The 21,279-nt window shown below is 48.8% G+C and overlaps 6 protein-coding genes across 6 annotated transcripts; 1 reads left to right on the top strand and 5 right to left on the bottom strand.

The window, feature by feature from the left end:
- Positions 1–72: 72 nt before the first annotated feature.
- Positions 73–3,363, top strand: RhiXN_05319 (Retrotransposable element Tf2 protein; the record flags this gene model as incomplete). Its single annotated transcript, XM_043325135.1, has 1 exon — positions 73–3,363. One exon carries the CDS (start codon positions 73–75, stop codon positions 3,361–3,363), a length of 3,291 nt encoding a protein of 1,096 aa, XP_043177554.1.
- A 1,382-nt stretch (positions 3,364–4,745) lies between these two features.
- RhiXN_05318 (Retrotransposon-derived protein PEG10) lies at positions 4,746–6,101 on the bottom strand (the record flags this gene model as incomplete). Its single annotated transcript, XM_043325134.1, has 2 exons — positions 4,746–5,903; positions 5,955–6,101. 2 exons carry the CDS (start codon positions 6,099–6,101, stop codon positions 4,746–4,748), a joined length of 1,305 nt encoding a protein of 434 aa, XP_043177553.1.
- A 1,470-nt stretch (positions 6,102–7,571) lies between these two features.
- RhiXN_05317 (Retrotransposable element Tf2 protein) lies at positions 7,572–10,730 on the bottom strand (the record flags this gene model as incomplete). The annotated part of the gene is made up of 1 exon (XM_043325133.1): positions 7,572–10,730. One exon carries the CDS (start codon positions 10,728–10,730, stop codon positions 7,572–7,574), a length of 3,159 nt encoding a protein of 1,052 aa, XP_043177552.1.
- A 251-nt stretch (positions 10,731–10,981) lies between these two features.
- On the bottom strand, positions 10,982–12,169 carry RhiXN_05316 (Retrotransposon-derived protein PEG10; the record flags this gene model as incomplete). Its single annotated transcript, XM_043325132.1, has 1 exon — positions 10,982–12,169. One exon carries the CDS (start codon positions 12,167–12,169, stop codon positions 10,982–10,984), a length of 1,188 nt encoding a protein of 395 aa, XP_043177551.1.
- Positions 12,170–14,255: 2,086 nt separating this feature from the next.
- RhiXN_05315 (Retrotransposable element Tf2 protein) lies at positions 14,256–17,552 on the bottom strand (the record flags this gene model as incomplete). Its single annotated transcript, XM_043325131.1, has 2 exons — positions 14,256–15,369; positions 15,400–17,552. The coding sequence occupies 2 exons, from the start codon at positions 17,550–17,552 to the stop codon at positions 14,256–14,258; spliced, it is 3,267 nt and encodes a 1,088-aa protein (XP_043177550.1).
- Positions 17,553–17,665: 113 nt separating this feature from the next.
- Positions 17,666–18,865, bottom strand: RhiXN_05314 (Retrotransposon-derived protein PEG10; the record flags this gene model as incomplete). Its single annotated transcript, XM_043325130.1, has 1 exon — positions 17,666–18,865. The coding sequence occupies one exon, from the start codon at positions 18,863–18,865 to the stop codon at positions 17,666–17,668; it is 1,200 nt and encodes a 399-aa protein (XP_043177549.1).
- Between the last annotated feature and the right edge of the window lie 2,414 nt (positions 18,866–21,279).

Raw genomic sequence — 21,279 nt, 5'->3', positions numbered from 1 at the left:
TCTCGTATCAAATTTGTATCTGTGGCTTCTTTAGACTCCAATAAAAAACCACTCCTCTATATCGATTTACACATGAACAAATACTTGGCAGAACCCCTGAAAACCCTTATAGATTCCGGAGCAACCTCCAACTTTATTTCCCCAAGCATAGTGGAAAAATTAAAAATCCCGAAAACCCTACTTGAAAATCCACGAGTAGTGAGAATGTTAGATGGTACTATTTCACAGACTGGTCGCATTTGGCACCAGGTTCACCTCGCGGTCTCGGCCAATGGCCATACCCACTCCATTCCCTTCCTTGTTTGCCCCATTGGCAACACCCCGGCTATACTAGGCATGACATGGCTCACGGCAGAATCCCCACTCATAGACTGGCAACAGGGTCTTATCACGTTCCCGGAGCAAGCACAGATTGCCTCGGAAGAAGAAGCAGACCCAAACCCTTTAGCAGACCTCCCCCCTCAATATCATGAGTTTGCTAGAGTATTTGGCAAAGAGGAGTTTAAGGTCCTCCCTCCACATAGGGAGTACGACATCTCAATTGACCTCATTCCGGATGCCAAACTGTCCCCTGGTCCTATATATGGCATGACTGATGCAGAGTCTAAGGCGCTCAAACAACACATTGACAAAGAGTTAGCCACGGGGAAAATCCGCCCTAGTACTTCCTCAGCAGGCGCCCCGGTTATGTTTGTAAAAAAGGCCGATGGATCCCTTTGTCTGGTAGTTGATTATAGGAAGCTGAACAACGTAACCCACAAAAACGTCTACCCCCTCCCAAGGCAAGATGACCTAATGGCTAAATTAAGGCACGCCAAGATGTTTACCAAGCTGGATCTACGATGGGGGTATAACAACGTCCGGATCAAAGAGGGAGATGAATGGAAAACAGGCTTCAGGACCAAATATGGGTTATTTGAGTATCTAGTCATGCCCTTCGGCCTCACCAATGCCCCCGCAGCGTTCCAACATTTCATGAACAACTTATTTAGGGACCTCATTGATGTCACTGTGGTTATATACCTGGATGATATACTAATCTTCTCAGAGAAACCTGAAGACCACCCAACCCATGTCAGGGAGGTCTTATCACGGCTAATGAAGAACCAGTTATTCTGCAAACTCTCCAAGTGCCACTTCCATGTCACGACAGTAGATTACCTTGGTATCGTCATCTCCCCAGCAGGGTTTTCTATGGACCAAAAGAAGATCAAAGCGGTTACAACATGGCCCACTCCCAAAACGGTCAAACAAGTTCAGGCTTTCCTAGGCTTTGTAAACTATCTCAGAAGGTTCATTCCCAACTTTAGCTTGGTTGCTTGCCCTCTCCACAACCTTACCAAGAAGGAATCCCTCTGGTCATGGGGCGTTACAGAAGAAGTTGCATTCCAAGAATTGAAGGCATTGGTCACAAAATCCCCGGTTCTAATCCATTCCAACCCTAAACTGCCTTACTACCTGGAAACAGATGCGTCAGGAGTAGCCATGGGGGCCATTCTCAGCCAACAAGGAGAAGACAACCGTTTACATCCTGTTGCATATATGTCCAAATCCTTTTCAGGGGCCAAGGCTAATTATGACACCCACAACAAGGAACTCCTAGCCATAATCAAGGCATTAGAGGAATGGCGGATTTTCCTAGAAGCAACAGATAGGCCAATTCAGGTTTTCACGGACCATAGGAACCTAGAATACTGGATGCAGGCACGGACTTTCAACCGCAGACACGCACAATGGCGTATTTTCCTGAGCGATTTCAATTTTGAGATCCACTATTGCCCAGGAAAGCAATCAGGGAAACCAGACGCGTTATCTAGAAGGTCAGATTTTGTAGACACGCCCCCAGAACCAGAGGTCATGTTACCATTGGAAGTCTTTGCCAATACGTCAGAGGAAGAAGTCGAAATTGTCATGGAAATTTGCTCTAAACTCAGGGAGGATCCATCACTGGAACCCATCATCCAATTCCTCACAGAAGATGCGGACAATGCACCTCCCTCCATTCGGAAAGCTTACAGAGACTACGATTGGGAAGAGGACCTCCTATGGTACCAAGGGAAACTAGTTGTCCCAGACTCAGAAACCCTGAAAGAACGGCTGCTGAAGGAATTCCACAACTCACCACTAGCTGGTCACCCAGGTCAACAGAGGACCCTTGAACTTCTAAGTCGCAACTACTGGTGGCCAGGCATGAAATCATCCTCCAAAGAATGGGTGGAATGCTGCCCCACATGCCAGGCCAACCGCCAAGCCCACGCCCCGGTCATTGCCCTCAAACCTCTGGAAGTTCCCCCCTACCCATTCCACACGATTTCCTATGACTTTATCACGGGATTCCCAAAGTCAAATGGCCATGACGCAATCTTGGTAGTCATCGACTCCTTCTCCAAATTTGGGCATTTCATCCCAACTACCAAGAAGGTTACATCTAAAGGTCTAGCGGATTTATTCATCTCACATGTGTGGAAACTCCATGGGTTACCAGTCAAAACAATTTCAGACAGGGGAACTACGTTTACTGGGAAGTTCCTAAGGGCACTCTATCAACGCCTCGGAGTAAAACCAGCCTTTTCATCAGCCTACCACCCGGAATCAGACGGACAAACAGAAAGGGTGAACCAGTTCATTGAGTTCTACCTCAGATCATACGTTGCCGCCGACCACTCGGACTGGGCCACCTGGTTGCCACTAGCGGAATATGCCTATAATAACGCAAAGCACTCCGCAACCGGAAAAACCCCTTTTGAATTGGTTTATGGAAGAAACCCCATCATGAATCCATCTAACGTTCCCGCAAATGTCCCAGAAGCAGACCTTGTAGCCAATACCTTGGCCCAAGAATGGAAGGAAGCAGAGTCAGCACTTAGAATGACAAAAGAACGCATGACCAAAACAACAGGGATGATACCGGAATACTCCATAGGCAAAAAAGTCTGGCTAGATGGAAAGAACATAGAACTTAGGACAAACTCCAATAAGCTAGATCCCAAACGACTAGGTCCATTCAAGGTTACAGAGAAAATATCCAGCCACGCCTACCGCCTAGAACTCCCTGAAACCCTGAAAATCCACAATGTATTCTACGTGGGATTACTATTGAAGGCACACAAGTCCCCAAGTCAGCCATTCCCAAGCCGTCCCCCTCCTGAAACAATAGAAGGGGAGGAAGAATACAAAGTGGAACAGATCATTGACTCCAAACGCCAACAAGGAAAGTGGTTCTACTTGATAAAATGGAAGGGTTACGGGCCGGAGGACAATTCCTGGGAACCGGAAGAACTGTTGAAACACAGCCAAGAAGAGATTAAGCGTTTTAACCAAGCTAAACTCAGAAAGGCTTGTGACGCCGCCAAGAGCCTTTAAGGGGGGGGCAATGTTACAATCCCCTAACCTATACCATTGAACTTGCACGATTTTTCTCATATTTCCAGTATTTTTTATGGACTCATTATCTTTTGTTTTTCGATCACGTGATCTCGGCGCTTATTATGCCGAGATGCCGCGCCGAGATGCCGTGCCAAGGGCGCTTAGGAGAAATCCACGCTTCTGCGCAGTCCGCAGCACACTTCTCTTTTCACATGTAGGCTTCTATTCACACACGCACAGACCACATGTAGTTAGCAGTATTGTCTATATATACAGCAGGAAAATTGCTTGGACACCCCAAGTCAATTTTACCTTGTCTCTTACTCATTAGAGAAGGTAGCCAGCCAGCTAAGTAGCCGGCCCCTAGTAGTATCAGTCGCTTACCCTTTATATACACCTACCACACCTCCCAGGCCTAAGGCCCCCACGCAGTAGTATAGAAGTAGCAGACCGTCTTAAACGGCATTAGGATAGCCTTAGTTAGTTAGTTAGTTTACATAAGCTTGTAGTAGTACGGCCTCAAGTGCCCGCCTCCACTAGCGTGTACCCACATTACAGTGGTGTACGACAGGTTGTGGGAGATCTATAAGTGGTAGGCATAATGCCTTGGCAGTTTGTGGGTGTAGGAAGGATGAGGTAGCGCCTGAGTCTATCAGGACTTCTAGTGGTTCCAATTTGTCTGGCTTAATTGAAATAGTGAACAGAGGTGAAAATCTATTGGTACTGTCCTAGACGTCCTTAAGGGCCGTCCAGGTAGCGGGCGCTTGTGGCCGTATGGATCTAAGTAAAACCGCTTAAGGCGGTGAGGGTGCTACCTACAACAACTAACTATCCAAGTACAACAACCAAGGCCCTAATGGCAATGGCAAGCTATGTATCTACAACAAGGAAGTTGCTTAAGGCAACAAGTACAGGTGGTGGTGGCTTAGTAGTTACTGGCCTAAGGCCTTGTACAAGTTAGAGATGCAACAAGAGGTAATTGACCTGGGTGTTACCATGGTTGGTTGGCCTCCTTATATATTCTTCAGAAGTGCTAATTACAAATACATTATATCCAATACCATAACCAATAAGAACCCTGCTCCGCAGTTGGCCTTACTCATGCATATGTGTCACTGACGTGTCATAGTGATGTCATCAGGTGGAGGTGGCTACGTGTGCTGAGGTAAGCGCGGATGGGGACGTGGCTTGGCGCTTAGCGTATGGTATAAGCGCCAAGGTCACATGATCAAAAATGTTCCCTGTTTGCCTTCATTTAAAACCGAGAAAATGGGAATAAATTCCCTGGTATTGACTGTGTCTACAACAGGTACTAGTGATGTTACATATTTTGTTATAGCCAGAGTCCTTGGGGTCCTTGCACGTGGCAGCAGGTACCCTTACTCTTTTCCCAATTGGTACTCAGAGTCTTTGCCAATCTTGGCGGCTTCCTTGGCCTTCCCCTTATCCTCCTTGGGGGTGGCCTTCCATCCGGTCTGGCATTTGGCAAACTTGTGCCTGGGTTTGCCGCATTTCACACAGAGACCTTCCGTGCGGCAGTGGTTTTGTTCCTCCTCCAAGACGTAGTTAGGATTGGAGGAGAGGGGACCAGTTTTGTTGGTCAGTTGACTGGAACTTGCCCCCCGGTTGGGGGTGGAAGAGGGTTTACCAGGCTTATTACCCTGTTGCAGGTGGCTGGCTCTCTCCTCGCGGAGGGCGTTGTCAATGATGAGGGCAGCGTCTTGTAGCTCCCTCAGGGTTTGGGGTTGCCTCTCCCTTGTGGCAATTTGTTTTTGGACCTCCCAGTGAAGTCCTTGCGTGAATTGGCTGCAGAGTGCGGCATTGTTCCAATCAAGCTCCATTTGCAGCGTGCGGAACTTGGTGATATATTTGGCACAAGTGCCAGTCTGGGTGAGGGAAGTGATTTTCTGCTCTGCTGCTCTGGTGGCGTCTGGGTTGCCAAAGGCGGCCAGGAACTTGATTTTGAAATCATCCACGGACTGGATGATTGCGCAATGGGACCCAAGTTGGTCCAGGTAGGGATGGGCCCAGGCCCCGGCAGCTTCTGTCATATTCATTAATAGGAAGCTTAGGACCTCCATGTCCAATGGGAACTGCCTTTGATTTAGGCAAACCCAGGCCAACATGCGTGTTAGCCATTGCTTGGCCTCCAAGCCAATTTTGCCTTTGAAGGCGTCTGGGTGATCCACCTTTACAGTGGAGGGGGCTGGAGGTGGCGCCGAAGTGACTTGGGGCGCTGGTGGAGGTCCCAGGGCGGCTGGAGCCGGTCCCAAAGGGAAAGAGGAGGAGGGATAGGGGTTAAATAATGAGAGGGGTTTGCACCTTGGGGGCCCTGTGGCAATGATGGGGGCTGGGGCCCCAAGGGTAGGTTGAGCCTTGCCAATAGGCATGGCTTTGGGCGTGGCCCTGGGAGTTTCCTTGACCGCAGGGGGTTTTTGATCTTCTGGGGTGTGAGGACCCCAGGGGAGCTGGAGTTGGGCAAGCCCATCCTTGACAACATTGACCCCTTGGGATATGTTTTTGACGTTGGTGCAAACCTCTCAATTAATTTCATTTTGTTCCAAGAGGGTCCGCTCAATGCGGTTGACTTGGGATTGTAATCCCCATAGGAGGCGGATGACCCGTTTGAGGCTGACTTTGCCAAGCTCAGGGGAGGCTGGCGGAAAGTTGGGTGCCAGCTGTCTTTGATCAACAGGGGAGCGGGCTTGAGAGGGTGGCCTGGAGCGGGTTGCCATTGAATGTGTGGGGTATGAGCGTCCAGCATGGGTGGTTGCTTGGGAGGAAGATTGAGGGGGGGTGCAGGAGGTAATGGCAGCGGTGTAACAGGGTAGGTGCCTATATCAGGGCTTATGAGTGCTTTATTACTTGATTGCTAAGACCTTGCATCAAACAACCTAGCATTGAACAGTAGGAGTTACTAATCACAGCCATGGACAGGTGTGATGTAGAATCCAATCTCTGCAAGCAGGTGTATTGGCTGTCTAGGTCCGCTGGTAAAGGGTGTGGCAACCAGGGGTATGCGGGCAATAGGGACTTTCTGCCTTATAGCAATTTGGTACTAGGAGGGGACAACGCTGGTTTGATTATTGACAGCAAAAGGCAATCCCAATCTCCGGTATTTCCCTTGTGCTAGTACAGGAGTCCTTCTTGTTGTTGAGCTAAGTGTGTGGGTGCTGGTGGGCACGGTTTGCAACCAACTTAAGGTCAATTACCTAGTGTCCTAGACGTCTATAAGGACGTTGTTATAACCTCCTTAACTATACCATCAGAATTGGACGATTTTTCTAATATTTTCACCTTTTTTTACGGACTTCATATCTTATGTTTTTTAATCACGTGATCTCGGCGCTTATTATGCCGAGATGCCGCGCCGAGATGCCGTGCCAAGGGCGCTTAGGAGAAATCCACGCTTCTGCGCAGCCCGCAGCACACTTCTCTTTTCACATGTAGGCTTCTATTCACACACACACAGACCACATGTAGTTAGTAGTATTATCTATATATACAGCAGGAAAATTGCTTGGAGACCCCAAGTCAATTTTACCTTGTCTCAAACTCATTGAGGAGGATATCCAGCCAGCTAAGTAGCTGGCCCCCATTAGTCATCAGTAGCCAAACCCATTACTTAACCTATGTCGTACGCCAACTGTAAGGTTGGGTACACGCTAGTGGGCGGGCGCTTGAGGCCGTACTACTACACTGGCTTATGTAATCTAACTACTAAAGGCTATGCTAATAGCGCTTAAGGCGCTCTACTACTATCTACTGTCGACGAAGGGGCCTGAGGCCTGGGAGGTGTGGTGAGTTAATCAAAGGGTGAGTGCTTCTGCTACTACTGAGGGCCGGCTACTTAGCTGGCTGACTACCTTCCCTAGTGAGTAAGAGACGAGGTAAAATCGACTTGGGGTCTCCAAGTGATTTCCCTGCTGTATATATAGACGTAAGTGCGCTATCTACATGGTCTGTGCGCGTAAGAAAAGAAGTACATATTGGAAAAAGGAAGCGTGCTGCGGACTGCGTAGAAGCGTGGATTTCTCCTAAGCGCCCTTGGCACGGCATCTCGGCGCGGCATCTCGGCATAATAAGCGCCGAGATCACGTGATCGAAAAACAACAGATAAAGAGTTCGTAAAAAATAGTAAAAATATCAGAAAAATCAGGCGAATCTAATGGTATATTCAAGGAGGTTGTAACACTGCCCCCCCCTTAAAGGCTCTTGGCGGAGTCACGAGCCTTTTTCAGACGTGACTTGTTGAATCGTTGGATCTCCTCTTGGCTGTGTTCCAGGAGTTCTTCCGGTTCCCAGGAATTGTCTTCCGGACCATACCCCTTCCACTTGATTAGGTAAAACCATTTTCCTCGTTGTCTTTTGGAGTCAATGATTTGTTCCACCTCATATTCCTCTTCCCCTTCTATTGTTTCAGGAGGGGGTCTTTCTGGAAATGGTTGACTTGGGGATATGTATGCCTTGGATAATAATCCCACGTAGAATACGTCGTGGATTTTGAGGGTTTCCGGTAGGTTGAGGCGGTACGCGTGGCTGGATACTTTCTCCACTACCTCAAAGGGGCCTAAACGCTTAGGGTCCAGCTTGTTGGAATTTGTCCTCAATTCTACGTTTTTTCCATCTAACCAGACTTTTTCTCCGATTGAATATTCAGGAGTTGTTCCCTTGTCCCTTGTCATTCGTTCCTTGCTCATTCTGAGAGCTGCTTCGGCTTCCTTCCATTCACGTGCTAGGGTGTCTGCCACAAGGTCTGCTTCTGGAACGTTTGCCTGGACGTTTGATGGATTCATGACGGGATTTCGCCCATAGACCAGTTCGAAGGGGGTTTTCCCAGTAGCCGAGTGTCTAGCGTTGTTGTACGCATATTCCGCTAACGGTAGCCAGATAGCCCAATCTGAATGGTCTGCTGCAACGTAGGATCTGAGATAGAACTCAATGAACTGGTTCACTCTTTCCGTTTGTCCGTCCGACTCCGGGTGGTAGGCTGAGGAAAAGGCCGGGTTGATTCCAAGGCGTTGGTACAGTGCCCTTAGGAATTTCCCTGTGAACGTTGTTCCACGGTCTGAGACTGTTTTGACCGGTAGTCCATGTAATTTCCAAACGTGGGTGATGAACAAGTCCGCTAGTCCCTTGGCTGTGACCTTTTTTGTGGTTGGGATGAAGTGGCCGAACTTAGAGAAGGAGTCAATTACCACTAGGATTGCATCGTAACCATTGGACTTGGGGAACCCCGTAATGAAGTTGTAGGATATTGTATGAAAGGGAAATGGGGGAACTTCCAGGGGCTTCAGGGAGATGACCGGGGCGTGCGCGCGGCGATTAGCTTGGCAAGTTGGGCAACATTCAACCCATTCCTTGGCTGAGGATTTCATTCCAGGCCACCAATACGTTCTGCTGATAAGCTCAAGCGTCCTCTGTTGTCCTGGGTGACCTGCCAGCGGAGAGTCATGGAATTCCTTCAATATCCGTTCCTTGAGAGGTTCCGAGTCTGGGACAACCATTTTTCCGCGGTACCACAATAGATCTTCCTCCCAGTCATAGTCTCGATAGGCTTTCCGAATAGACGGAGGTGCATTGTCCGCATCTTCTGTCAAGAACTGTATGATCGGTTCAAGGGAGGGGTCTTCCCTTAGTTTGGCGCGTACTTCAGTGACTATTTCAAGTTCTTCTTCTGACGTGTTGGCAAAGACCTCTGCTGGTAACATGACTTCCGGTTCTGGGGTCATATCAATGTAATCCGCTCGTCTAGATAAGGCATCTGGTTTACCCGACTGCTTTCCTGGGCAATAGTGGATTTCGAAATTGAAGTCACTCAGGAAGATACGCCATCGCGCGTGTCTGCGATTGAAGGTCCGTGCCTGCATCCAGTATTCAAGGTTGCGGTGATCTGTGAATACCTGGATCGGTTTGTCCGTAGCCTCTAAGAATATACGCCATTCCTCCAGGGCCTTGATGATGGCCAGGAGCTCCTTGTCGTGGGTATTGTAGTTTGCTTCTGCCCCTGAGAACAACTTGGACATATAGGCGATGGGATGTAATCGGTTATCGGTACCCCTTTGACTTAGAATAGCTCCCATGGCAACTCCTGATGCGTTGGTTTCTAGGTAGTAGGGCAGCTCGGGATTGGAATGGATTAAGACCGGGGATTTTGTGACCAAGGCTTTTAGTTCCTGAAACGCCGCTTCTTCAGAAGTGCCCCATGACCAAGGGGTTTCCTTCTTGGTGAGGTTGTGGAGAGGGCGTGCAACCAAGCTGAAGTTGGGGATAAAGCGCCTAAGATAGTTGACGAAACCTAGGAAAGCCTGGACCTGCTTGACTGTTTTGGGCATAGGCCAGGAGGTAACGGCCTCGATCTTCTTTTGATCCATGGAGAATCCTGCGGGGGAGATGACAATTCCCAAATAGTCCACTGTGGTGACGTGAAAGTAGCATTTGGACAGTTTACAGAATAGCTGGTTTTCCATGAGTCTTGACAATACTTCCCGGACATGGTCAGGGTGTTCCTCTGGTTTCTTGGAAAAGATCAGGATGTTGTCCAAGTAGATGACCACGGTTACATCAATGAGATCCCTAAATAGGTCGTTCATAAAATGCTGAAAGGCGGCTGGAGCGTTGGTGAGACCAAAAGGCATTACTAAATACTCAAATAGGCCGTATTTGGTTCTGAAGGCCGTCTTCCATTCGTCACCTTCCTTGATGCGTACGTTATTGTAACCCCATCGTAAATCCAATTTGGTGAAAAGCTTAGCATTTCGGAGCTTCGCCATTAGATCATCTTGCCGGGGTAGAGGGTAAACGTTCTTGTGGGTGACGTCATTTAGTTTCCTATAGTCGACTACCAGTCTGAGGGATCCATCTGCCTTTTTGACAAACATTACCGGGGCGCCTGCTGACAAAGTACTGGGACGAATTTTGCCTGTGGCCAGTTCTTCATCAATGTGCTGTTTCAAGGCCTTGGATTCTGCATCTGTCATTCCGTATATAGGGCCTGGGGTTAGCTTGGTGTCTGGGATGAGGTCTATAGCAATGTCATACTCCCTATGTGGAGGGAGGACCTTGAATTCTTCCTCGCCGAAGACCTTGGCAAACTTGTGGTATTGTTCTGGGAGGTCTGCCAGGGTGTTGGGATCCGCTTCTTCCTCCGACGCTATCTGTACTTGGTCTGGGAATGTAATAGTGCCTAGGGACCAGTCTATAAGGGGCGATTCCTGAGTTAGCCATGTCATGCCAAGTATTGCCGGGGTATTTCCAATGGGGCAGACTAGGAAAGGAATGGTATGTGGATGGCCATTGGCCGAGACCGCGAGTTGAACCTGGTGCCATATGCGACCAGTCTGGGATATTGTACCATCTAGCATCCTCACAACTCATGGATTTTCAAGTTGGGTTTTTGGGATTTTGAGTTTTTCTACTAGAGCTGGAGATATAAAATTGGAGGTGGCACCGGAATCGATGAGGGTTTTAATAGGTTCTGCCTGGGATTTTTGGACGTGTAGGTTGATGAATAATAACGGTTTTTTATTAGAGTTGAGACCAACAGAAACAAACTCTACAAAATTATCTACAATGTCCATTTTTTGAGTCGGGGGCTTGGCAGCAGTCCTCGACTTCAATCTTTTCCCGATTCAGAATCCTGGGCTATCTTGGCCACTTCCTTGATCGTGGCCTTCCATCCGTTGGGGCATTGTTTGATCCCGTGCCCCTTTTGGCCACACTTGACACACAGGCCTGAAGCGCGGCGACAGTCCCTTTCCTCCGGGGTGACATAGTTGGGGTCCTCAGATAGGCGGACCCTTGTTGTGGTGGTGGAGGTGGTCGCGGTGACCGGGGACTTGGCGGGCGCCTTCTTCGGGCGGTTCTCCTCATTCTCCCGACGAATATTATCAATCTTGATAGAGGCAGCGAATATAGCCTCAAGGTCGTCGTCGGGGATATTGTCCTTGGTGGACAGGAGTTCCTTTACTTTCCAGTGAAGACCGCAAACAAACTGGGCAATGTACGCCTCAGTGTTCCAATCAAGTTCCGCCATAAGATTGCGGAACTCAGTGACGTATTCAGACGTGGTGGTTGTCTGAGTGAGCGCGGCAATCTTCCTGGCGGCTGCCCGTTTAGCGTTGGGGTCGTCAAACGCCTCTTTGAATTTGGCCGTTAAGGCCGGGATGGTAGTAGGGGGGTTTCCCTTGCCCTTGATGATGGTCCCTATGATAGGGAGAGCCCAGTCGGCAGCCTTATCAGTCATGTGGTAGAGTATCCACACAACCATTTGCTCCTCTTCGTCGAATTGGTCCCTGTGAAGGGCTACCCAGAGCAGCATGCGGTCCAGCCATTGTGTGGCCTTGCGTCCCCTGGTGTCTCCTTTATAGGGGTCGGGAAGGTCCATCTTGGGCCTTTTTACGCTGGACCCTGCGTCGAAGGGAGTGAGGGAACTGAGGGATCGCCTAGGCGTTCCCTGAGGCTCTTTCTTGGGTCTCCTTGGCTCTTCTTCCTCTTCGGAGTCAAATCCTGTTCCTTTTGAAGGGCGGAAAGGAGCTTTGAGCCCAGGCCTAACCGTGCCTGGAGTGTGGGTTTCCCCTCCTGAGTGGGTAGGAGGGGTGACAGGCCCAGTCGATGGGCCAGGCTTGGTTTGGGCTCCGCCCTGGTCCTTGTCACCAACAAGGTCGTTGGTCTCCTTGCATATGGCGGTGAGCTGTGTGATTTGCTTGCCTTGTGATTTGATTTGGTCCTGCAAGGACCCGACTGTGGCTGTGAGGGCTGTGACAGCCTCGAGGAGAGCGGCAAGGGACGGCTCCAGTTCCATCCTTGGCAAGTCTCACGAAGAGGGAGATGCGCTGCGAGAGGGTGGTAGGGAGTGGGTTGGAATGGAGCGTCTAGAGGAGCGACTGGAGGGACGGGAGTAAGGGTGTGGGGCGCCAGAGCGTGTGGAGGGAATATTGGAGACAGCGTGGGGGGAGTGGTGCCTATATCAGGACTTATGGGCGGTTTTTGTGTAGTGTGTGGGCGCTAAACCTTTGCGTCAAGCACCTAGCGTTGGATAGTCCCTACAACAAATCAACAGATCTGGCGATTGTGATATGAGCGGGTTTTCTACAAGCGGGTGTTTCAGCTGACTAAGGTCGCTAACTACTGTGTTCCGGCGAAACACGTGGTATGCGGGGGATTAGAGTCCTTCTGCCTTATAGCAATTCGGTACTACGTGAGGGTGGGGGGTTTTTGATTATTCTACCCCGCAAGGTGGCCCTGATCATGTGATTTCCCTTGTGCTAGTACAGGGGATCCTCTCCTTGTCAAACAAGCCTACAGAAAGTCGATTTTACAATGTCGTACGCCAACTGTAAGGTTGGGTACACGCTAGTGGGCGGGCGCTTGAGGCCGTACTACTACACTGGCTTATGTAATCTAACTACTAAAGGCTATGCTAATAGCGCTTAAGGCGCTCTACTACTATCTACTGTTGACGAAGGGGCCTGAGGCCTGGGAGGTGTGGTGAGTTAATCAAAGGGTGAGTGCTTCTGCTACTACTGAGGGCCGGCTACTTAGCTGGCTGACTACCTTCCCTAGTGAGTAAGAGACGAGGTAAAATCGACTTGGGGTCTCCAAGTGATTTCCCTGCTGTATATATAGACGTAAGTGCGCTATCTACATGGTCTGTGCGCGTAAGAAAAGAAGTACATATTGGAAAAAGGAAGCGTGCTGCGGACTGCGTAGAAGCGTGGATTTCTCCTAAGCGCCCTTGGCACGGCATCTCGGCGCGGCATCTCGGCATAATAAGCGCCGAGATCACGTGATCGAAAAACAACAGATAAAGAGTTCGTAAAAAATAGTAAAAATATCAGAAAAATCAGGCGAATCTAATGGTATATTCAAGGAGGTTGTAACAACCTACCACACCTCCCAGGCCTAAGGCCCCTTTGCAGCAGTATAGATAGTAGACCGCCTTAAGCGGTATTAGGATAGCCTAGTTTAGTAGTAGATTACCTTGTTGCTTGTAGTAGTACGGCCTTAAGCGCCCGCTTCCACCAGCGTGTACCCACCTTACAGTGGTGTACGACAGACGTTGAGGGCGCAGGCGCTTGTGGCCGTGTATCTAATACAGGTGTACCGCTTAAGGCGGCAGGTGATACCCTACAACATCTAACTACTAAACTACAATGACCAAGGCCTTAGGGGTGATGGCTAACTACATAAGTACAGTGAGGGCAACGCTTAAGGCATGTAGCTAAGTGGTTCCTGGGCTATAAGGCCCTTGTACAGTGTGTGATGCAACAAGAGGTAATTGACCTGGGTGTTACCATGGTTGGTGTGCCTCCTTATTGTTGTGACCCAACTGTAAGGTTGGTCACACGCTAGTGGAAGGGCGCTTACGGCCGTACTACTACAGACACTGCTTATGTAACTATCTAACTAGGCTGTGCTAATACCGCTTAAGGCAGTCTACTACTTCTATACTACTGCAAGGGGGCCTTAGGCCTGGGAGGTGTGATGAGTAAGGTAAGGGGGTTACTTCTGAAGACTTAAGGGGGCCGGCTACTTAGCTGGCTGGATATCCTCCTCAATGAATATGAGACAAGGTAAAATTGACTTGGTGTTTCCAAGCAATTTTCCTGCTGTATATATAGACAACGCACACTATCTACATGGTCTGTGCACGTGAGAGAAAGAAGTATGGAAGTCAAATGAGAAGCGTGCTGTGGACTGCGCAGAAGCGTGGATTTCTCCTAAGCGCCCTTGGCACGGCATCTTGGCGCGGCATCTCAGCATAATAAGCGCCGAGATCACGTGATCGAAAAACATAAGATATCAAGTCCGTAAAAAATACTAAAAATAATAGAAAATTTGTCCGATTCTGATGGTATATGTAAGGAGGTTATAACATTGCCCCCCCCTTAAAGGCTCTTGGCGGAGTCACAAGCCTTTTTCAGTTGCAACTTGTTGAAGCGTTGGATCTCCTCCTGACTATGCTCAAGTAGTTCCTCTGGTTCCCATGAGTTATCTTTGGGTCCATATCCTTTCCATTTGATTAAGTAAAACCATTTACCCCGTTGCCTTTTGGAGTCAATGATTTGTTCTACCTTGTATTCCTCTTCTCCCTCTATTGTTTCAGGGGGAGGTCGTTCTGGGAATGGTTGGCTTGGATTTTTGTGGACTTTGGACAATAGCCCCACGTAGAATACGTTGTGGATTTTCAGGGTCTCCGGTAATTTTAGACAATAAGCGTGGCTGGAGATTTTTTCTAGGATTTCAAATGGTCCTAACCTCCTTGGGTCTAGTTTATTGGAGTTGGTTTGTAGTTCCACATTTTTTCCGTCCAGCCAGACTTTCTTGCCAATGGAGTATTCCGGTGTTGTTCCTTTTAATCCTGCCATTTTTTCTTTTGTCATTCGTAGAGCGGACTCTGCTTCTTTCCATTCCTGGGCCAGGGTATTAGCCATGTGGTCAGCTTCTGGTACGTTTGCTGGCACGTTGGATGGGCTCATCACGGGATTTCTTCTGTAAACTAACTCAAAGGGGGTTTTTCCGGTGGCGGAATGTCTAGCATTGTTGTAGGCATATTCCGCTAATGGCAACCATGTAGCCCAGTCCAAGTGATCCGCTGTGACGTAAGATCTGAGGTAGAACTCAATGAATTGATTCACCCTTTCCATTTGTCCATCTGATTCTGGATGGTAGGCCGAGGAGAAAGCAGGTTTGATCCCAAGACGTTGGTAGAGGGCTCTCAGGAATTTCCCAGTGAAGGTGGTTCCTTGGTCCGAGACTGTCTTGATTGGCAATCCATGCAGTTTCCAGACATGCGTGATGAACAGGTCTGCCAGGCCCTTAGCTGTGACTTTCTTTGTGGTAGGGATGAAGTGTCCAAATTTGGAGAAGGAGTCAATGACCACCAAAATTGCGTTGTACCCATTTGACTTTGGGAATCCTGTGATGAAGTCATACGAGATGGTGTGGAAAGGAAATGGTGGGACTTCTAGGGGTTTCAGGGCAATTGCCGGCGCGTGGGCTCTTCAATTTGCTTGGCATACTGGACAGCACTCAACCCATTCTTTTGCTGAGGACTTCATGCCAGGCCACCAGTAGGACCTACTGATCAGTTCAAGTGTCCTTTGTTGTCCTGGGTGGCCCGCTAGTGGGGAATTGTGGAATTCTCTTAGCAATTGTTCCTTAAGGGGTTCTGAGTCCGGCACCACCAGTTTCCCGCAATACCATAGGAGGTCCTCTTCCCAGTCATAATCCCAATAGGCCTTCCAAATAGAGGGGGGTGCATTGTCTGCGTCCTCTGTTAGGAATTGGATGATGGGTTCCAGGGAAGGGTCTTCCCTTAACCTGTTCCGGATTTCCGTGACAATCTCAAGTTCTGCCTCTGATGTATTGGCAAAAACCTCTGACGGTAGCATGACTTCTGGTTCAACTGGGGAGTCTACGTAGTCTGACCTTCTGGAAAGGGCGTCGGGTTTTCCTGATTGTTTCCCTGGGCGATAGTGTATTTCAAAGTTGAAATTGCTCAGGAAAATCCGCCAACGTGCATGCCTTCTGTTGAACGTCCGTGCCTGCATCCAATATTCCAGGTTTCTATGGTCTGTGAACACCTGGATTGGCCTGTCTGTAGCTTCTAGGAAAATCCGCCATTCCTCTAATGCCTTGATTATGGCTAGGAGTTCCTTGTCATGGGTGTCGTAATTAGCCTTGGCGCCGGAGAAAGATTTAGACATGTAGGCAATTGGGTGTAACCGGTTATCTGGTCCTTGCTGACTAAGAATTGCTCCCATGGCTACTCCTGATGCGTCTGTCTCTAGGTAGTAGGGGAGCTCAGGATTGGAATGAATCAAGACCGGGGACTTTGTGACCAGGGATTTCAGTTCTTGGAAGGCCTCTTCTTCTTGGTTGCCCCAAGACCATGGGGTTTCCTTTCTTGTGAGGTTGTGCAGGGGGCGTGCTACGGAACTGAAATTGGGGATGAAGCGGCAAAGGTAGTTAACAAATCCAAGGAAGGCCTGAACTTGCTTGATGGTTTTGGGCGTGGGCCAGGAGGTGACAGCCTCAATCTTCTTTTGGTCCATTGAGAATCCAGCTGGAGAAATGACGATGCCAAGGTAATCCACTGTTGTGACATGGAAGTGGCACTTGGACAATTTACAGAACAACTGATTCTTCATTAGTTGCAATAGGACTTCCCTGACATGGGTTGGGTGGTCCTTGGGTTTCTCAGAGAAGATCAGTATGTTGTCCAGGTATATGACCACCGTAACATCAATAAGATCCCTGAAAAGATCGTTCATGAAATGCTGAAAAGCGGCGGGGGCATTGGTAAGCCCAAATGGCATGACTAGGTATTTGAACAGGCCATATTTGGTGCAAAATGCCGTTTTCCATTCATCTCCCTCTTTGATCCGGACGTTGTTATACCCCCATTGTAGATCCAGCTTGGTAAACATCTTGGCGTGCCTTAATTTAGCCATTAGATCATCCTGCCTTGGGAGGGGGTATACGTTCTTGTGGGTGACGTCATTCAGCTTCCTATAGTCCACAACTAGTCTTAATGATCCATCCGCCTTTTTGACAAACATGACTGGGGCACCAGCGGATGAGGTGCTGGGGCGGATTTTGCCCGTGGCTAGCTCCTCATCAATATGTTGCTTGAGTGCCTTGGATTCTGCGTCAGTCATGCCATATATTGGGCCAGGTGAGAGTTTGGCATCTGGGACAAGGTCAATGGCAATGTCATATTCCCTATGCGGGGGAAGTACTTTGAACTCCTCCTCCCCAAACACTCTTGCAAATTCGTGGTATTGTGTGGGGAGATCTGCAAGGGGATCTGGATTGGCTTCTTCTTTGGATGCAATCTGAACTTGCTCAGGGAAGGTGACTAGGCCCTGTTGCCAGTCAATCAAGGGGGATTCTGCTGTTAGCCAGGTCATGCCAAGGATTGCTGGGGTGTTGCCTATGGGGCATACAAGGAAAGGAATGGTGTGGGGGTGGTCATTGACCAAAACCGTGAGTTGTACCTGGTGCCATATGCGACCAGTCTGGGAAATGGTACCATCTAGCATTCTCACTACTCGTGGGTTTTTGAGTAGGGTTTTTGGGATTTTTAATTTTTTGACTAAGGTGGGGGATATGAAATTTGATGTGGCCCCTGAGTTGACCAGGGTTTTGATAGATTCCGTCGGAAAATCTGGTAGTATCATATCTAAAAAGAGGAGTGGTTTTTTATTTGAATCCATAGCAATGTTTACAAACTCCAAGATAGATACATGAGATTCTAATTTTGAGACCAAGGGTTTGACGGTAATCCTTGGCCTTATTCTTTTTCCAACTCATCCTGGGCTACCTTAGCGGTCTCCTTGGGGGTGGCCTTCCATCCATTAGGGCATTGTTTAATCCCATGCCCCTTCTGACCGCACTTGACACAAAGGCCAGATGTGCGGCGGCAATCTCTTTCCTCCGGGGTGACGTAATTGGGGTCCTCAGATAGGCGGACCCGTTGTGTGGTGGTAGTGGAGGTAGTGGCCACGGTGGCCGGGGACTTGGCAGGAAGCTTCTTGGGACGGTTCTCCTCGTTTTCCCAACAAGTATTGTCAATTTTGATTGAGGCAGCAAATATAGCCTCAAGATTGTCATCCAGGATATTGTCCTTAGTGGACAGGAGTTCCTTCACCTTCCAGTGAAGACCGCGCGTAAACTGGGCAATGTACGCCTCAGTGTTCCAGTCAAGTTCCGCCATGAGGTTGCGGAACTCAGTGACATACTCAGACGTAGTGGTTGTCTGAGTAAGCGCGGCAATCTTTCTGGCGGCTGCCCTCTTTGCGTCTGGATTGGCAAAGGCTTCTTTGAATTTGGCTGTTAAGGCCGGGATGGTGGTTGGGGGATTGCCCTTGCCCTTGATAATAGCCCCAATGAGGGGAAGTGCCCAGTCAGCTGCCTTGTCTGTCATGTGGTACAGGATCCACACGACCATTTGTTCTTCTTCATTGAATTGGTCTTGATGAAGTGCAACCCACAGCAGCATTTGGTCCAACCACTGGGTTGCCTTTCTTCCCCTGGAATCTCCTTTGTAGGGATCTGGAAGTTCCATTTTGGGCCGCTTTACGCTGGACCCTGAATCGAATGGGGTGAGGGAGCTGAGGCTCCGTTTAGGTGTATTGCAAGGCTCTTTTTTGGGGGATCGCCTGGGTTCTTCCTCTTCTTCTGAGTCAAAGCCCGTGCCCCTGGATGGGCGGAAGGGGGCCTTGAGTCCAGGCCTAATTGTTCCTGGAGTGAGGGTTTCTCCCCTTGTGTGGGTAGGGGGAGTAACAGGCCCAGTCAATGGGCCAGGCTGGGTTTGGACGGGGGGAGCTCCTTGATCCTTGTTGCCGAGTAAGTTGGCGGTCTCCTTGCATATGGCCTTGAGTTCAATAAGCTGTTGGCCTTGGTTGCAAATTTGGTCCTGCAGGGACCCAACTGTGGCTGTGAGGGCTGTGACAGCCTCAAGGAGAGCGGTAAGGGACGGCTCTGGTTCCATCCAGGGCAGGTCTTGCGGAGTGGGAGATGTGCTGCAAGAGGCTGGTAGGGAGTGGGTTGGAACGGAGCGTCTAGAGGAGCAACTAGAGGGACAGGAGTAAGGGTGTGGTGCGCCAGAGCGTGTGGTGGGAATGGTGGAGACGGCGTGGGGGGAATAGTGCCTATATCAGGACTTGTGGGCGGTTTTTTCTGTAGTGTACTGGCACTAAACCCTTGCGTCTAGTACCCAGCATTGGACTGTCCCTACAACAAATCAACAGACCTGGCGGTTGTGATATGGGCGGGTTTTCAGCAAGCGGGTATTTCAGCAGTCTAGGGTTGCTGACTACTGAGTTCCGGCAAAACTTGGGGTATGCAGGCAATCAGAGCTTGTCAGCCTTATAGCAAGTCGGTACTATGTGGGGGTGGGGAGCTTTTGATTATTCTGCTCCACAAAGTGGCCCTGATCACGGTTATTTCCCTTGTGCTAGTACTGGGAGTCCTCTTGTTGTTGATCAAAGCCTACTGTCCTAGACATCTATAAGGACGTTGAGGAGGAGGGCGCTTGCGGCCAGATGTATCTAAGTAAAGACCGCTTAAGGCGGTGACAAGCTATCCTACAACGACAACCAGCTATACTACAATGACCAAGGCCGTAAGGGCAATGGTAAACTATGTAAGTACAACGCAGAAGCCGCTTAAGGCGGTGAGGGCTAAGTAACTTAGTAGAGTTGCTGGGCTATAAGGCCCTTGTACAGTTATGGGATGCAACAAGAGGTAATTGACCTGGGTGTTACCATGGTTGGTTGGCCTCCTTATATATTCTATAGCTTGACTAGTTACAAATACATGATATCAAATACCTAATCCAATAAGAACCCCGCTCCGCAGTTGGTCTTACTCATGCATATGTGTCACTGACATGTTGTGATGACGTCATAGGTGGAGGTGGCTACGTATGATGAGATAAGCACGGATGGGGACGTGGCTCAGCGCTTAGCATATGATATAAGCGCCGAGGTCACGTGATTGAAAATGTAGTCCGTTCATCTTTGTTTAAATTCGAGAAAATGGGAATAAATTCCCTGGTATCAAGTGTGTCTACAACACCTACACAAGTTGATTTTACAATGTTGTGACCCAACTGTAAGGTTGGTCACACGCTAGTGGAAGGGCGCTTACGGCCGTACTACTACAGACACTGCTTATGTAACTATCTAACTAGGCTGTGCTAATACCGCTTAAGGCAGTCTACTACTTCTATACTACTGCAAGGGGGCCTTAGGCCTGGGAGGTGTGATGAGTAAGGTAAGGGGGTTACTTCTGAAGACTTAAGGGGGCTGGCTACTTAGCTGGCTGGATATCCTCCTCAATGAATATGAGACAAGGTAAAATTGACTTGGTGTTTCCAAGCAATTTTCCTGCTGTATATATAGACAACGCACACTATCTACATGGTCTGTGCGCGTGAGAGAAAGAAGTATGGAAGTCAAATGAGAAGCGTGCTGCGGACTGCGCAGAAGCGTGGATTTCTCCTAAGCGCCCTTGGCACGGCATCTTGGTGCGGCATCTCAGCATAATAAGCGCCGAGATCACGTGATTGAAAAACATAAGATATCAAGTCCGTAAAAAATACTAAAAATAATAGAAAATTTGTCCGATTCTGATGGTATATGTAAGGAGGTTATAACACTTATATATTCTAAGTATCAACTAATTACAATTACAGTATATCAAATATGTGGTCCAATAAGAACCCCACTCTGCAGTTGGCCTTACTCATGCATACGTGTTGCTGATGTGTCATAATGATGTCATCAGGTGGAGGTGGCTACACATGGTGAGTAAGTGCGGGTGGGGACGTGGCTTGGCGCTTAGCGTATGATATAAGCGCCAAAGTCACATGATAGAAAATGTAGTCCAATTGTCTTTGTTTAAATTCGAGAAAATGGGAATAAATTCCCTGGTATCAAGTGTGTCTACAACATACATGAGTAAGGCCGCTTGCAGAGCAGGGTTCTTATTTGATATGGTATTGGATATAGTTGTATTTGTAATTAGGTAGCTCTGTAATATATAAGGAGGCCAACCAACCATGGTAACACCCAGGTTGATTACCTCTTGTTGCACTCCCCCATTGTACAAGGCCTTACAGCCAGATCCACTTAGTAGCTACAATGCCTTAAGCATTGACTCCAACATATATACATAGTTTGCCATTGCCCTTAAGGCCTTGGTCATTGTAGTATAGTAGTTAGACGTTGTAGGGTAGATCCTTGCCACCTTAAGTGGTACACCCGTATTAGTCACATGGCTGTAAGCACCTGCACCCTCAATGTCCTTACAGACGTCTAGGACAGACTGCTTCAACCACTGGCCCAGCTATACCCAAGCCCTCTGGTTTGCAATTATATGTAAAGCGGACCCAACCACTTG

The sequence above is a fragment of the Rhizoctonia solani genome, chromosome 2 (assembly GCF_016906535.1).
Source record: "Rhizoctonia solani chromosome 2, complete sequence".
NCBI lineage: Eukaryota > Fungi > Basidiomycota > Agaricomycetes > Cantharellales > Ceratobasidiaceae > Rhizoctonia > Rhizoctonia solani.
The sequence above is the reverse complement of the archived record's forward strand: the minus strand, read 5'-3'. Positions and strand labels throughout refer to the sequence as shown.